At 44.7% G+C, this 16938-nt stretch overlaps 1 protein-coding gene across 1 annotated transcript in view; it reads left to right on the top strand.

Annotated features, from left to right (window-relative positions):
* LRRK2 (leucine rich repeat kinase 2) overlaps positions 1 to 16938 on the top strand; it is a 1602077-nt gene that overhangs the window by 112534 nt on the left and 1472605 nt on the right. Inside the window, exon 3 of the mRNA XM_085654107.1 lies at positions 11347 to 11456. Within this exon, the coding sequence (XP_085510233.1) occupies positions 11347 to 11456 (110 nt within the window). The remainder of the gene's footprint in view (positions 1 to 11346; positions 11457 to 16938) is intronic.

A 16938-nucleotide genomic window follows, 5' to 3' on the forward strand; every position in this document is an offset into this window, starting at 1 on the left:
GCGTTGGCCGAAAGGGATGAGGTGGCTGAGAAGTGTGACCCTTGCCCCAATTTTGGCCTGCATTGCCCGGCTGTCCTGGGCCAAACTGGTCAAACCATGAGATAGAATCCACCCGGTCCCATGTAAGTGAGGGGTCAAATTCTTTCGCCTTCCTGAAATTCATATCGTATTCCTTCCAACCCACGCCACCATATTTATCATGTGTGAATGTCACACTGCTCTGATAACATGACATTTCAGCTTGCTGATTAGGTGAACGCTCAGCGTTATGGCCATAAACACTGAAAAGGCCCTTATCATGTCTCCTCTACCCTGAATCTTGACATTTCAACCCGCCAATCACTGGGAAGCATCCAATCCTTTTGCCTCCTAGCATACTCCATTTCCCTATTGTCTACCAGTAGAGAAAACATGTTTGCATAGGCACCAGACCAAATCAATTCTTTCACATCGCGTGCAACATGCTGTGCTAAGTATTCCTTCCTGGAAGGTAACACCCCTGCGCCCGATAATTGCAAGGGCAGCTCCTTACCATTTGCCACAACTCCCGCTGGCTCCGCCGTCTTTTCTTTTCCACTGTCTTTCTCTGGAAGCGTTGACTGGTCTTATTTGTGCCCGTACTTGGCTCCCCACTCGGGGCCGCCATGATCCTTGCCACCATTCGTTGTGCCTCTGCCAATGGGTCCTCTCCTACTTCTTTGGCGCCCACCGACAGTGGCAGCATCCCCCCTTCACCTAACCAAGGAAGAACAGCCGCTATCTGCGCAGCCAGTTCCAGAGGCACCTGCCCTCCCCCTGCTGGCGCTAACACCGGGACCGGGCCAACGGGGTTCAGGACCGGGACACTTGGGCATGGTGTGGGCACTATTGGTATGGCACTGGGTACCACCGGTTCTACTGCTGGGAGCGCCGGAATTGGCGCAGGTTTTGGCACATTGGGCACTAAATCAAGGATACCTTGCGGGGTTCTCTGGCGCTATCGGAATTCTGGAAGGACTGTCCCCATCCGGTGTCTCTAACAGTTGCCCTGTTTTGGGGTCCTGGTTCTTCCCCTTCTTACTCCTAACACGCTTGGGGGGAGCTTCCAATTCCCCCCTGGGCTTTGGAGGCACTATTGTCCGCTTAGGCCGGGCTGACGGCCCGCCCTGATCCTCCACTTTCTGCCTGAGCTCTACTAGGCTGTGTCCCATTTGTTCCACCTTGCCCCATCTCCTATCCATAGTCGCCATCCAGCGCATCATAGCCTCCAGCATATGCTCAATGCGAGAACGCTTAGCTCCCCGCTTACCCGACATGCTATGATATCAAAGACCCACACACCTATCCCTCAATAGCCTGCTAATACCACTCTACTTGCTCCTTTACCGAGACCCGCCGGGCCCTTACCTGGCAAAAACAGTCAACACAGGCTTAGCTGCAATATTAAGATCATAGTATTATACCCACTGTACATGCCCCCCCCCTGCGAATCACACATGAAAGCCTGTAACCCTGTGAGCGCGATAAAGTGCGCCAAAACGCCGAAATTGGTAAAATTCTATACCCACAATCACCACTGTGCACTCCTCTCCACCTGAACCGATTCACAGAGGGTTAAATACTGCACCCTAACGAGCACTAGGCTCACTTCTGACAATGTTAATTAAACCTGCAACCTTATTAGTAAGAGTCTCAGACCTTCACCTTTATGCCCCCAGTGACTGTCTTGAGGCCGATGTAAATTTATATAAATTCTGAAAATTAGCCGGCAGCAGTCTGCCTCGAACCCGTGCCTCAGAAGTAATTACACACCAACACTGCCACTTAGACCGCTAGGCCAGCAAAACCCCAGGCACTGCACGTTTTCAATAATCTTCGCCGGTTTTAACAGTCATCAGACATCGAAACCTGCTACCGGAGCCATGTACTGTGCTCCCTCTATCACAGCCTTGTAAAACCCGAGCCTCAGCCCCCGAAATACCTTCTCGGCGCGTGCGCGTGCCTAAAAGCCAACCGCCTACACTCGAAACCCGGGGATGCCTCCAGCTGACCGATCCGATATCCTCCCGCTGACTCTCGGATCTCGTGGTCGACGCTCCCAAGCAGCTGGCTTCACTGGAATACTCGCGACTCCGTCCCCCGTACAACGATGCACTCTTCAGCGTGCTTCTCTGAATCGCCGCACTCCGTCCGCCGTAACCACGATGACCTGGAATCGCCGCACTCCGCACCAGCAAAATAAACGAACAAAAATTTAGCAGCCTCCCGGAGGCTGCGTGCTGGGTTCCTGGGAGCACGGGACAAAGAGGCAGGGCATGGCCACATTCCGAAGCAATTACTTTTCAGTCAGTCACTTCCGGAAAGACGGGTTTAGGGCGTAGTGTATACCCTGACAGTTGTGTAGCGCTCAAACCCTGGCGAAACATAGCGCTACGAGAAAGCGACAACTAGCAGTGGATGTTTGCAGCAATTGCTTTTTTGTGATTTTCTTTATATTGGTGAGGAATGTTGCGAGTAAGTTGAGGATGGTGGGGGCGGGATGAGGGGGTTAGATGAAGTGCTAGTAAAGGATACGAGTAGGAACTGACTCTGCGCTGTGTGGAGACAAGGAGGCACTGCAGCTGCCACCCTGCGTTCCTCTGCTCGCTCCTGCAGGCAAAACACCGTGGGAGTGAACCTTTCAGAAGAGGTGGGACATGCACCCACCTTTAGCCATTTGCAATCTTGGAGTCTATGCAAAAGCCAATCCAATTGGTGGGAGGAGTCAGACCCACACTAAGTAGATAACAAGAAGCCTCGCAGACCAGCGCATGCACGCTGCGCTAGACTCAACCTAAAAAGGCAGAGCACAAATCAACAACAGTGAGCCAAGAGGCATTTGCCAGTATGTAAAACAAAATGGTAGCTGGACTAGGCACAATGAGAAAGTTTGACAATGCAAGAGGATTAACGCCACAGACCTCCTGCACAAATTGTTAGGTGTCTTTAGCAGGCTTTTGGATTCAATTACAATTGTTAAAACAAAACTTGCACTTTAACAGCAACTAGAGGATTCCTGCTTCTGCCTTGGGGCATTGGAGTAAGTTGAATTTTGTCTCAATTGGGACATTTCAGCAGCTAAAATCTAACTCTTATCTTTAGCAAGTTGTGACTACCAGGAGGACGGAAGTTGATCCAGAATGCGAGCAATAGTTTGGGAAGGGGTGTTTTTGCAGGATCATGAGCTTCAAAATGATTGCCATTTTCACCTAGCACAGCAAAAACATTAGAAGAATTCAGTTTACACAGAAGGTCCCTGCCCAACAGAATTACGCATGAGTTGGGACTCAAGAGGAAGACCTGTTGATTGGTAATTAGACATAGGAAGATAAGACTCAGGTTCAGTAATTTGGTGATGACGACGATTTTAAATATTCCAACTGTTAGCAACTGTTTTGCCTGAAAGAGAAAGAGTAGTAAATTCAAAGGTATTTAGAGATGATCGGCTAACACCAGTATTGATTAGACACGAAATGGGCTTTGCATGGATGATGCATCGCACCTATATGCCTTTCTGATATACAGGGACTAGAACATGAATGGCTCCCCTCAGACTGTCCTAAAACATTGCATATCATTTTAATGGAGGAGGAGGAGGAGGAACATAAGACTGTTCAGGTTGTTTGTGTGTACAATGGTGTAGGTTTAGAAATTCTCGTGTTTGGTTCCCTCGTTGATCACAGTTGAAATGTGAGACCCTAGAAGGGGGTGCAAATTCTGCCTTTGCCTGCCCTTGATTTCTTATCACCTCCTGCGTTCCTGTCCACCCTTCCCTACAAGTTTACCCTAATGCCAAATTCCTCCACATCTGATCATTTCTTGATGAGATTCCATTTGTAATGATTTCAGTTTAAATTTAGTGAATTGTTTCATGTGCTCTTGAAACCAATGCTCACAGAGGTTTGTGTTGCCAACTACATATCGTTCTTAACTGCTCGTGTACCTTGGGTAGCAACCCTCAAATGAAAGCAGCTCCTATTTCTTCTCAAGTTGTATTAAGCATTCACAGTACACCAGTAGCGATGAAAGCCATCTTTTAAAAGATCAGGGAAATCCGCAAAAAACTCCCCTTTTGTTTGTTTTATAATTACTAAGCGTGGTCCCGTTATTTTTAGCTGGACATTCTTCAACAGCAGCATTCAACAAGGCCTTTCTAGCAGCAAGTAAAGCAGTATCATTTGCAGGTGGTTGTTGCAGCCAATTAACTTTTATTACCAGTTGGTCTCTTACTTCTCGCTGCATAATGACTCGTATTAACATCAGCCCATATATGATTATTACACCCAAAAGCCATTTGCAATTCTTCTCTGAATTTCTATGTATTGTCCTGTATTCTAGGTAATGAACAAGTAATATTCAGAAGGTCTGATGGGATTGTCCAATGTTATCAGGGACCTGACCACCTAGCCCAGTGCCAGAGGCCTCTCACATTGGCTAAAGTGGATCAAGTTTGACATGTATAAAGTCAGTTGGGTTGTCTCTCTCCTCGTCACTAGGTGAAGAGGCTCACCTCTCAGGCTCAGCTATTCTGTCCGAGTCTTTTGCTGTTTGGCCCACATTTAGTCTTAAACTATCCCAGGTACTAGTCACTTTGCGTGCCTGACCCCTCCAAGCCAGTGTTTCAAATTGAACGGTAGGGAATGAGAGTGTATCAAAGCTTTCTAGTGTAGTTTCATCATGTCCGGTTCTCATCTTGTTCTAGCTCTAGCCGCACTACTGACAGATGCACAAGTGAGAGTGTGACGAGCTGTGGAGCAGCTCCTGCCAGTGACTTATTCCCGTGCACATTTGCCTGTTCTGCACCATGCTGGTTCTGGAAAGCTCAAAACATCTAATATGTCCTCACTCTTTTCTTCTACTGTGTCACGGTTATAATTAGTAATTCAGGTGACTAATGTGCTATCTCAGTTTCTCTTGGGTGTTCTTAAGACCCCTCCCCTGAGATTTCTGCTGGCGGTCCATGACTTTCTCATTCCAGTTTAGGAAAGCCAACCGCTGTTCTAGACTAGGTTTGTTTTAGGTTTTGTCATACGTTTATTAAGATTATACAGTTGCTCTCTAAGAAAGGCGCTGTACTACGTCAGCCTTTTCTGCATAGTCACCCCAGATGTTCTGCCTTATTTTTGCTTGTTTTAGCCCTACTTAAAAGGAGTAAAGTGTCTGTGCTCCCACTCAGCTATTTAGAAATTGGCTTAAACCTAACTGACACATTTACCTTTCATATAAGGCCATAGTATATGGTGCAGAATTTCACACGTCCCATGGTAAGTTAAATGTCACTTGTGGAGTGGAGTGCAGTACTGATTGTGCCATCCACTACAGTGACAGAGAAAACATAGCTTTGAACCTACCCTGTTTAGCCCGACTGCAGCAGCCTAAAACCTGCTGTGAGGCCTGTCAAAATAATCATTTTTGACGTGAGGAGAAATCCTACTTTTAAATATTAATAAGGCATCCCCATCCGCCCTTGAAGAACATTTGGGGTGGACAAAGGAACTTCATTAACATGACAGAAATTGAGGCGAGGCCTGCCCATTCATAGTTTAGTGTAAGGAGAGACTTGAAGAAATGAAAGCTTTTGTTCCCAAGGCCACAATAACTAGGCTCGCTCCGAACTCAGTGGGAGGGAAGATACCCCCAGATCTGGTTTAAACTGGATACAAGGGAGAGGGTTGCTTATTCTCTGCCACACCTCTGGGTGGCAACACAGGGTTTGTACAAGGGAGAAAGTGTTTCCCCATCATGAAGTTTAGGAGTGAGGCTCACAGTGGGATTGTTTGAGTAGGCAAGTCAGGAACCGCTGAAAAAATGGGCAGGGTTGCCCCAGAAACTTTTTACTTTTTGCTTAGGGAGTATCCAGAAGTCATCCCCACCCATTGACTAGTGCCCGCCATATATGTGGCACCCCAAGGAACCCTTTTCTGAAAACCTTTTTGTCCTGTAAAAGAACAGAAGAGGACTGGACCCTGCTATCTGTGCCCTCAAGGACTAGGCCTGATACCTCTTGTTCTCTGGACTAAGAAGTGTTCCCCAAGTGTTAGTTTAGTGATGTCTTGTGTGGCTATAGCGACACAACAAGCTGCAAGAGGCCTTTGTTTTCTCCTGAAGTGACCAGTCGCCCAGTAGCAACTGGGCCTGGACAGGATTATGCTGGTGGCCTCTACTAGAGTGAGTTCTAGTCCGTAGGTGTTGTCTCTGAGCCATTGGGAGCTTTAGATGTGACCCAGAAGAGGTACGCCAGAAACCCTGAAACATTGGAACTTGAAATGTTTTGTACTTCCAAGTCATCTGGAGGCATCAGGGGAACCTTGTGGCAAAGATGCCTAATTTTAATGCACTTTTGTTGGATACTTCTTCAGGCTTGCCCATTGGAGGTCTTTGAGTTCTTTGGTGGTTTGCAAGAAATCGCGCCTAGTTCTTACTGTACCCCTTTCTAGTCTATCATTCGTGCTTTGTGCTTTTTGGGGCTATTTTACTTAAACTTTAAAAAATAAATCATATCCTCAGTTCTTTATATTGGATTTATGTCTTTTTTGGTGTCCATTTATAAAATGTTACTCTTTTTTTTCTTATTTAGTTTGGGATTTTTATTGATTGGTGTTTTAACTTTTATTACTGTTTTGGTACTGCATAAATACTTTACACATTGCCCTAATTTAAGCCCACGTGCTCTGTACAACTGGTATCCAGTGTTTGAGCTGAGGTTCAATTAATAACTTTGGGATTCACCCTGAATATTTAGTGTCATCGCTCCTTGAGGTGGACAACCACCCATCCCATATAATAATCCACTTTCTTACAGGTTCCATCTTCCAAAAAGGGTTTTTTAACATCATCATTAGTAAACTTCATTCAATTTTGTAAATGCCTACACATGGTCTTACTGTACTGATAGTTCATTAGTTGAGCTGGAGTCCCTTTAGTTGGGGTCTTGATTTCAAACTAAAGGTCGCCGGTTTTCCTCACTAACACCCTCATTCACAGTCAGGAAAACATTTAGCTAGTCTTCCACCCTCTGCAGCAAATCGCTACATGGAGGGTCTTTAGTAAAAAAAGGAAGGGAGCGTCTGATAAATCTTCCAATCAGCGACGTGGAAGAGGGGTTGGAAAGTACCTTCACGCTCATCCCCTGCCCCCTTAGAATTGAAACACCTCCCGTCACAGCCTCTTAAAGCTGGCAGAGGGTCTGTGATGGGTAAACCGATATACCTCTTTCATCACATTCATCCATTAGAGTCCATCTTAGGGTTCTATATAACAATTTCCTCCCCTTCAACAGCCTTCTCTTCGTATACCTCTCTTCGTATACCATGGGTTTCATCCATGCCTCTAGCTCTGAAGGCACAGCACTCTCCACAAACCAGTTTTATCTGACCACTGCCTGCCAGGATGACAAACCTTACTCAAACAATGAACAGCATTTAACTTGGGCAATAAACACATCAGACTTGCATTACAAAAATGTTATTGTGCTGAATTCTCTGACCAAATTGGCAAACTGAACTCCAGTTCGACCTCCATCTAAGCTCCCCATGGAGATGTATACATTTTGGCCCTGGTCCCTTGGATGGCATCAGAGTGCACTCCTCTACAAGAAAAGGAGAAATTCAGAAGTTCTGGAGTCTTTGTGTTGAGCTTTGAGAATGTAACTTTCTCTTCACTAACCTGGGCCCTGTATCTGACTCCATCGCAGTCGGTCTGAACTTTACCTTGGTCTAGCATGACCAGATAACTACGAGTAACGCTTTGCGCTGTTAGGCGCTATACCTACCTAAAACTTTGAAATTGCTCATCCCCGGTTCTGAGATTTCTGTCATATTGGGCTCATTTTATATTAAAATTTACTTTATTTTCTAAGTTGGTTTGGGATTTTGGTTGTGTTGTGTTTTTACTTTACTACTGTTTGTGTGCTGCATAAATACTTCACACAGTTCCTCTAAGTTAAGCCTGATTGCTTTTGCGCAAGTACTTTAGTGATTTATGTGATTTACCTTGTCAAGGATTGTGGTTGTTGCTTAAGGAGGGTTATCATCCTCTCAATCAATAGCTCGATTTCTCACAGCAGTCCTTTCCTAAGTAGAGTCAGTGGGGTGGAAAAACCTGTTGTATTTATTACCATAAAGCATTTCCCATGGCAGTAGAGATATGCCACAATCGAAAAGGATGTCTGGTGTTGAAAAGGGCACAGAAAAATGAAATAATGTTTTGGAGGGTAGAGAGTGTATTTTAAGCACTGACCACGCTCCTCTTACTTAGTTGGCCCAGAATAAAGTTAGCAATGCTGAATTTTGCGAAGGCTCTTGTCTCTTTAGCCCTGCAAATTCCAGCTAAACATAGAAAGAGTACAGATCAAACTAATGTACACATTCTGTCATAGTTCCCTAGTAATCTTCCCACTTGGAAGAATCCTGGAAATTGGTGTGTGAGGGAAAATGATCCCATGGCCCCAGGGTGATAGGGAAGATGCTGCTGTCTAAATCCCCCATGGGAATTCAACGGATAGTGGATGGGTTCTTGCAATTTTGCACCGAGTGGGGCCTCGAAATTAACGCCTCCAAAACAAAATATATGATTTTGAACCCTAACCCCTCAACAAGTCCTAACCCCTTGTTAGGTACAGTGCGATTGGAGAGGGTTTCCACATTCAAATATTTGGGGGTAACCCTGAACGAGAAAATGACATGGGGGACACATATGATCAAGGCAAATATGAAACTATCACAGAAAGTGGGTGGTATTACTAGAATGGTGGGCAAATCTATATATCGTCCGCTGGGCCCCTTGATACAGATCTATAAATCTCAAGCTCGGGGCTCAGTTACATATGGGGGTGAGCTATGGGGTCATACTCATGTTAAAAACCTAACAAGCACAGAGAACAAATTTCTCAGGCAGTTGGTGGCTCTCCCCCCGAATACGCCGTTGCTTCCTCTGAGATTGGACCTAGGCCTCAGGCCAATCTCCGAGGAACTTGGTTTAAAACCTTTAACCTTCTGGCAACGACTTTGGAGTAGCCAGGAACTTAGTGACTACAGAAGCGAGCTGCAGGACTTCCTAACCTTACCAAACATCAGTAACATCCCATGGTTAAGATATATAAAAAGATCATGTGAGAGTTTAGGTCTAGTGGATCTATGGACCGACCCTGTAAACTCAAGCAGGAGGACCCCTCGAAAGGTACTTTCACAACTCTACCACCAGTCAAAGCTGACCACTGCTTTAGACAGTATGCGGGTGGGTTCATTGACTAATACATTCATACAATTGAAAGATTCTTACCTAATGGAAAGTGTTTTGGATGGTATGGCTCCTGTGATGGCAAGAAAGCTCTATTTGCAGTGGAGATATGGTTCTCCACCTCTGAGGGCCTTTACCAGCTGTTGGTCCCAGCCCCCAACAACAGAGCAATGCCCAGCCTGTGCATATCCACAGGAAAGTGATTTACATGTGGCCCTTTTTTGTAAAGCCTACCAAAGAGCGAGGAAGTATTGGCTCGTACCCATTCTTAAAAACATGGGATTCAGGAAATATTTGCCTGCGTTCAGAATTCTAAAAACCGATCTGTCACCTCCGATTGTTTTTGCAGTGGCAAAGTACTTAATGGCTATGTGGCATGTTCGAATCCGCCTTTTAAAAGAGGGGGGGGGGTTGTATAATGCCAAAAGATTTTAGAATACTTTTTCATGCTTTTAATGGTTGTATTATGAAATTTTCGAAAGCCATTGTTTACATGTAAATGCTAAAATAACGAAAATTTTACAATTTTAAAATTGCTATGTATTTATATCTTTGATGATCTAAATGATCGAAAATAAAGATTATTTGATTTGATAGGGAAGACAGTGGGAACCTAGAAAAGGCAAGGGAGAGGAGAGGTTAGAAAGTGAAAACAGACTTGGACAGGTAATAAGAGGAACAAAATATGGACTCAAAAAGTGGGAGCCTAGTGAATACATAAGAAAGACTTATACCATGGTATGTTTCCCCCAACGAGTAAAGGAGGATGCCGAGCAGGAGGGGTAAACCCAGAGGCGATAGAGTAGTTTGTGGGCTCACACTACCAGGATGAGGAAGAAGTCTTGGTGCCACTACTGAACCCAAGTAACAGCAGTGCCCGACTACCCAGTCATAGTTGGTAAATTCTGAGGGACCCACAGTGCTGACCAGGCATGGCTGGCCCTTCATCAACACCTATTGCTCCCGCCATGCTTCCAGGGAGAACTCTGGCTAAAAAGGTGGGTAACAGGAAGGGGAGAAACATAAAATGGGTGGCAGGTACACTGGGGATTGAACATGTGTGATGGGGCCATTAAATAAGGGGCACTATTGGCACAAACTGAAATGGAGAGCACAGGTTTGAGAGAACAGCCAGTACCACATCTTTGTTCTCCAAAGAAAAGGGAACTCTACAAGAGACAATATGGAAGGGCATGCTAACTGAGTGAACTAGGTAACAGGAGAACAGGCTGCTTGGGAAAATGAGAACAAACAGTCACATACAGAAACCGGTGACCAAAGGAGGTTACCCTAATTAAAGAAACGAGGTAAATAGAGAGAGGGGCTCCAGGAAAGTTAGTGAGAGTTACAGAGGGACTACGAATTTGACAGAGACTCATCAAGCCTGAGATAGGAAGAAAGTGTTTAAAAGAAAGGGATACAGAAGTGCACGAGCCTTGGTGCCACAGGGATGGTCCAGACAGCAGAACGTCTTGGAGAAAAAAAAGAGGATATTGTGAAACTGGCCAGAGAGACTTCCTTGTTCCCAACACATTTGCTAGAGGAGGTTACAGAAAGAACACTGTTTTTTCTGGAGAGCACCAATATAAACGACTTGAACCTAGAGCTAGCTAGTACGGTTGTGAATTGGCTAATTGGGAATGGAAGGGGAGCGGAAAACTACACCCACAAGTCAAACTAATAGCTTTCCATTCACTAGTGCAAGGTTACGACAGCATGCCTGACCAACGCACTACAGCACTGCATTATTTAATCAAGAGGATGCATTGGCTTCAGAGGCCTATGTACCAGATTTCTTGGGCTGTTGCTTTTGTTCGCAGGTGCCAGCAGATCTTCGTGTGGCAGTGGATATTGTGAGGGCAGATTCTTTCAGCTGAATTTTGTTGACAAACCGCAAATGGGTTTATAAGGTTTGACAAAATGTATTTCATTTTTATAGAACTGTGTGCTCTGCACCTGGGCACAATGAGCCAACTGCAATCGCGTGATCATAGTTATTCTTTGATGTAAAATGTTGTGCAAATATAAAACCAGAGCTATCATTCTGACCTCTGTAGTACATTTATAAACATGATTTTATTTTTTTTCCAGATTGGTTGGTCACTTCTTTGCAGATTGATAGAAGTTTGCCCCGACACTTTGGAGGAAATTTGTCCAGCACAAGATGTTGAAACAGATTGGGAAATGCTGAGTTTTCATCAGTAAGATTTTTTGTCTTGAGTTTTAAAAATATTAAATAATTGGTTCACATACCTTGCATTGTGCCTCAGTTTTGAAGTATCTAAGCAATGCACCAAATAACTGTCACTATAAGCCATTTTGATGGTAACTTTTGTATTTACCACTGAACACTGGATATATGATTGGATTCTGGCTAGTGTCCTGCTGATAACACATATATCAATAATGAGGTGTTTGCTGGGCCATGCTATAGCACCGGCTTACTAGTATGAAAACATTGGTTGTCTATTGATATATGCAGGGTTAGAGTTATTGCCTATTCATTATTTTGATATCAAAGGAAAAATATACAAAATACTCAATGCTTACCACAAGATAGCACTGCGTTTGAGAACAGTGTTACTCTAGTTTTTAACTTTCATCGTTAAAATCCACTAGATTTTGCTATGAAACGAAGTTGACTGTCTGAAGATCCTGCGAATGATGCGCTGGAATGATCATGGTTAAACATGCTTGCATTGTCAAAGATCTAAATGTGTATTATTGAATTGCTTCCTTTGGATAAATGGAGGTGTGTTAATGTATGGCAGAGATGAATTAAATTATATAATTTGGGTACCAGTATTTGGAACTTGGTTAGCTTAAAAGCAGTGCGTGTCCACCATTTTTGCTCCTGTGACTTCATACAAATGGCGAGTTGTGCCACTTTAAACAGCATGTTCATTGGGAGCTTTTGATAATATTTTGCAAATTGGAGTTGTGCATTATTTTTCTACACTGTCAAAAGACATTAAAAGAAGGTTGAACTACGCCGACTTTTTGTTTGAAATAAGTAGGCGATTAAAACACAAAAAGTTTGGCTGTACTGCAATGTAGTGTTTCGATTACTTTTTAGGCTTTGTGGAGAATTTTATTTAGCAGTTTCTTTTATCCGCTACTCCGACCTCGCCACAGTTTAAGGAAATGGGAACCGTGAATTGTTGGTGAGATGCAGAGTGTAAAAGAGGTGTGCCAATCTAAAAATGAAATGTTTGAAAGCAGTATCTAGACTGCTTTTGAAACAATGGCATATCTCAGAATCAGTGCAAACAGAAAATTAGCATCAGTGCACTGAAGGCGATCAAGCCAGTTTTATGATTGTTGAACGTAACAGAGGATGGCTGTTTCCCACTGCGAAACAACTGGTGCAGTCCATTTCCACCCCTTCTTCTTTAATTAAGCTGGTTTCTTTTTCTCCATATAAAGTTTAGTACCAGCGAAGACCCCTAGAGAATGTATCCCCCTGGCCTGATGTAGGCAGGAAACCCAGAGTGCATTCTGGTGGTCTAGCCATCACATTCTTTCTGAAGAGAAAGGACATGCTCCAACCGGACTAGTTCGGTTTTTGTAACTCAAAAGTTGAACTATATCTGATTGTCCTAGAGCTTCTGCCCAAATTCCAAGAATTGAGCATTCAAGCTGGAGCCCCACTCCAGAAAAAGGAAACTCTGTGAACACAGACCTACATGCCCTTCGCTACAGAGTATTCTGAGGTTGTAGATAGACCTTATAGCAATGGTAAAGATGAAGCACTGCTGAAGCTCTACTACCTGCCATGCTGTTTTTGGCAAGATTGTCTGCGTGTCAGTCCCAAGCAAATTCAACTTATCCAGAGGTATGGGCAAAAGATCTATTCCACCTCAGCCAAGACTTTAGAAAGGCTGGCCAAGTCCCTTTTGCAAGTGCAGGTGAAATGAGTGGCAACACTCCCTGTTGCTTTGTTAATCTTTGTGGAGCCCCTACCCACCCACCCGACGTTTTTTCAAAGCCAAACCTCAATGGACACATGGCCATCACCACCGTCAAGGAAATGGATGGTGGAAGAAGCTTTTCCTGATCTACCTTGATGGTTTTCCAGAACCTGCCTTGCTGATAAGCAGTCCTGCACTTGGCTGGCAAGCGCACAAGGTGGCTGCAAATGCTCAAAGAGATCCTGTATGGTTCTTTCGTATGCCATTTATGTTTATGGCTCCACACCACAAACTCGCCGCATGGCAGAATCCCTGTCTGCCTTTTCAATACCACAGTCTGTCACCACAGGACATATCATTGTCTCATGAAATACAGGTGTTCGCCATACCAGTTCCAAGTTTCATAGTTATAACAAACCTGCTGTCTTATCTGGTCTTCCTGTGATTTTTGCTTGGCACTGTCATTAGATATTATGTAGTCATGCTAAATTTGTGTCAGATCGTGTTACTTATCTGTCATTGTGTTAACATACTGTGTATTCTGCATTTGTTTATGGACAGTGTTACCTTCATGGCAATGGTCTTCGGTTATCTTTTGGCTCCTTCCCAGCACTGCCCTCCTTGACATTGCTTTCTTTTTATGACACATTTTATTGGTTTTAAAAAGTTTTTTCCACATCATTACAAATTAATGACTGTAAACAAGGAAAAGGAATTTAAACATACAATAAATCACACTGCTCCTCATCCACCGAATGCCACCCCATACACCCTTCCGTTAATGAATTGCAATACCGCTGATGCATCAATACATTCATAACAACTTGATCATATTTAGGAGCTAGATAGCTATCCCCTAGACCCTTCCACTTCATCATTGTTGCGTGGGTAAGGGATTAGCACAGACACCAAGTCGGGGCAAAGAAGGTTTTATTGTTTTCAATAAAGTTTTCCACCTTCTATTCAGACTTTCTGGGGAATGTCTTACAGAGTCCGCTTTAGAGTAGGGGCTCCTTTCTCTTCCGGTTTCTCTTCTCACTTGCTCCCTTCTGGACTGACGGCGGCTTCCTATAGGCTCCGGGTCCATGCGGCAGGAAACATAAAAAAAGGGAGAAGCGCGTAAATTTCCTTGTCCCTTGTTTTGTAGTGCAAGGGGAGGTAGTGAGGGGGCACCCAAACACACGTGTACCACTCGTGAACGGTTTCCAGTAGGCAATGTGCTCAAAGTGGATGTGCCCATTAAAGAAAACAACTAACAAGCTGAAATGAAGGCCAAAAGTAAAAAAAAAAGAATTACGGCGAGGACGCAGCTTCTAGAGCTACTGGGGCGCTCTGTCGCCCTTCCTCCTCCCAGCCCGTGAAGTGTTTGCGTACCTGCACAAGCCACGCTCCTCCTGGAGCGTGGCTGGGCGGCTCGTGGGGGAGTTGGCCTCCTGGCTCCTCCTGAGGTCGTCGGTTCCCGGTCTTCGCGCCTTCTTCCTTTTTCTCGGGTCTCACGTCTCCAAACAGCACCATCGTCTCGCCTTTCTCCGCGTCTTCCTTTTTGGTGTTCGGCCACACCTCCTTCTGGGACTCCCTCGGAGTTGAGGACGTGTAGGAGGTGACATCACGGGGCAAATTCACGTCTTTCGGGTCTCCCCATTCGAAGATGCTTTCCTCCAGCGAGTCCTCGAGGCAGGACGGGCTTCTGGTCTCGGAAGTCCACGGGTCCTGTTGGGGAGAAATGAAAGCTGCAGAGGGAGGGTTTGTGATCCACCAGTCCTCAGTGTCTGTGCGTTTCGTTTGAGGTAAGCCCGTCATGTCACACACCTCCTCCCCTGGTTTCTCCCGATTGGGGAGAGGGAAGACCCTTGATAGATAATCTGCACTGTTGTTTTTCCTTCCCTTTTCTATGACGAAGTACAAACAAGAAGGGTTGCAGTGCCATGAACCAGCGCATTACTCTGGGATTTTGTGACTTGTTGTTGTACATCCACTGCAAGGGGGCATGATCCGTATACAACGTGAATGGATTCCGTTCTAAGTAGTACCTCAACTTGTCTATTGCCCATTTAACCGCCAAACACTCTCTCTCTCTATGGTGGAATACTTGGTTTCTCGAGGGAATTATTTGCGGCTAATGTACAAGATCGGATGTTCTACTCCTTCCTCCGACAGTTGGGACAAGACAGCGCCCAGACCGTAGTTGGAAGCATCGGTATGCAGTATGAAGGGTGTGTTTAAGTTTGGGGAAGCTAAGACGGGGCTGGTGGTGATTATTCTTTTTAGGGTGTCAAATGCCTGTGTCATGGGTTCACTGGGGTGTAGGAACGGTGACGGTTGGCTATTTTTACGTAGCATGTCGGTGAGGGGGGTGGCGATCTCCGCAAATTGGAGAATGAACCTCCTGTAGTAGCCAATTAAGCTTAAAAAGGCCCTGAGTTCCCTTTTATTTTGGGGAAAGGCGGTTCCTGCTATCGCCTCTACTTTGTCTGATTGAGGAGCTATAAGTCCTCGTCCTAACATGTACCCCAGATAACTTACTTTCTGATAGGCCACCCTGGATTTTTTTGAGTGTATGTGTAGTCTGGCTCGTTTCAAGGTGGTCAGGATGGTGTGTAAGTGGTTTAGATGATCTTCCCATGTTTTTCTGTATATCACGATGTCGTCCAGGTAGGCAGAACAGAAGGCCGAATGGGTATGTAGTACTGTATTCATGAGCCTCTGAAAAGTGGCAGGCGCTCCTTGTAAACCGAAAGGGAGGAGGACGTTAAACTCATATAGGCCCTCGGCTGTAGCAAAAGCAGTTTTTTTCCGGTCTTCTTCCCTGAGAGGTACCTGCCAGTATCCTTTGGTCAAATCGAGTGTTGTTATGTACTGTGCTTCACCCAACTTCTCGATCAGCTCATCTATGTGAGGAATGGGGTATGCATCAAATGAGGAGATGGCATTCAAGGCTCTAAAGTCCATGCAGAACCTCGTTGTTCCATCTGGTTTGGGTACCATTACTTGGTGAGGACCAATCACTGGAGGAGGGACGTATAACACTCAACTCCAACATAGACTGAACTTCCTTTCTTACGGCCTCTCGCTTGGCTGCAGGTATTCTGTAAGGTCTTAATTTCACTATTTTTCCTGGAATGGTCTGCATTTGATGTTCTGTTATGGTGGTCTTCCCGGGAAGGTCCGAAAACAAGGGAGAAAAGGGTTCCAATGTCCTCCGTAGTGAGGTCTTTGCTTTCATTGTCAGGTCCTGGTTGACTACAAGTTGATCCAGAGTATTGGTTTCTTTACCTGTTGTCGGAACTGTCAGTTCTACCGCTTTGGGAGGGTCTCCTATCCATTTTTTTAGTATGTTTATGTGATAGGTTTGTTGCCTACGAGGAGTAATGCGCAAATAACTACGACCCCCTGAGTTCGAGCAAATAGAATTCCTAGGACAGGGTAAAACACAATGTAACAATAACTTCCTAGGCAATTGATTTATCTAGTATAATTGTATCCTAAAAGTGTCCAATTAGCGTAGCCACAACAAGACTTAAAAAATTCCACAATAGTATTTATTGTTGGTGTAAATATCAAAAAATAATTCACAATTAAAGAGTACATTCATACACAATATAGTCATTCAATGTAATAATTCCATTAAAATTACAATAATTATACAGAATAAAAACACTTCAGTGGCCATGTAATAGTCTTCAGATTGTCAGATTCAGGATTGTCAGTTCCTAATATGAGCTCTTCTGGTAGTGCTTCTAAAACCCCAACCCGTACAGTGCAGGAAGGACCT

The sequence above is a fragment of the Triturus cristatus genome, chromosome 4_1 (genome assembly GCF_964204655.1).
Source record: "Triturus cristatus chromosome 4_1, aTriCri1.1, whole genome shotgun sequence".
NCBI lineage: Eukaryota > Metazoa > Chordata > Amphibia > Caudata > Salamandridae > Triturus > Triturus cristatus.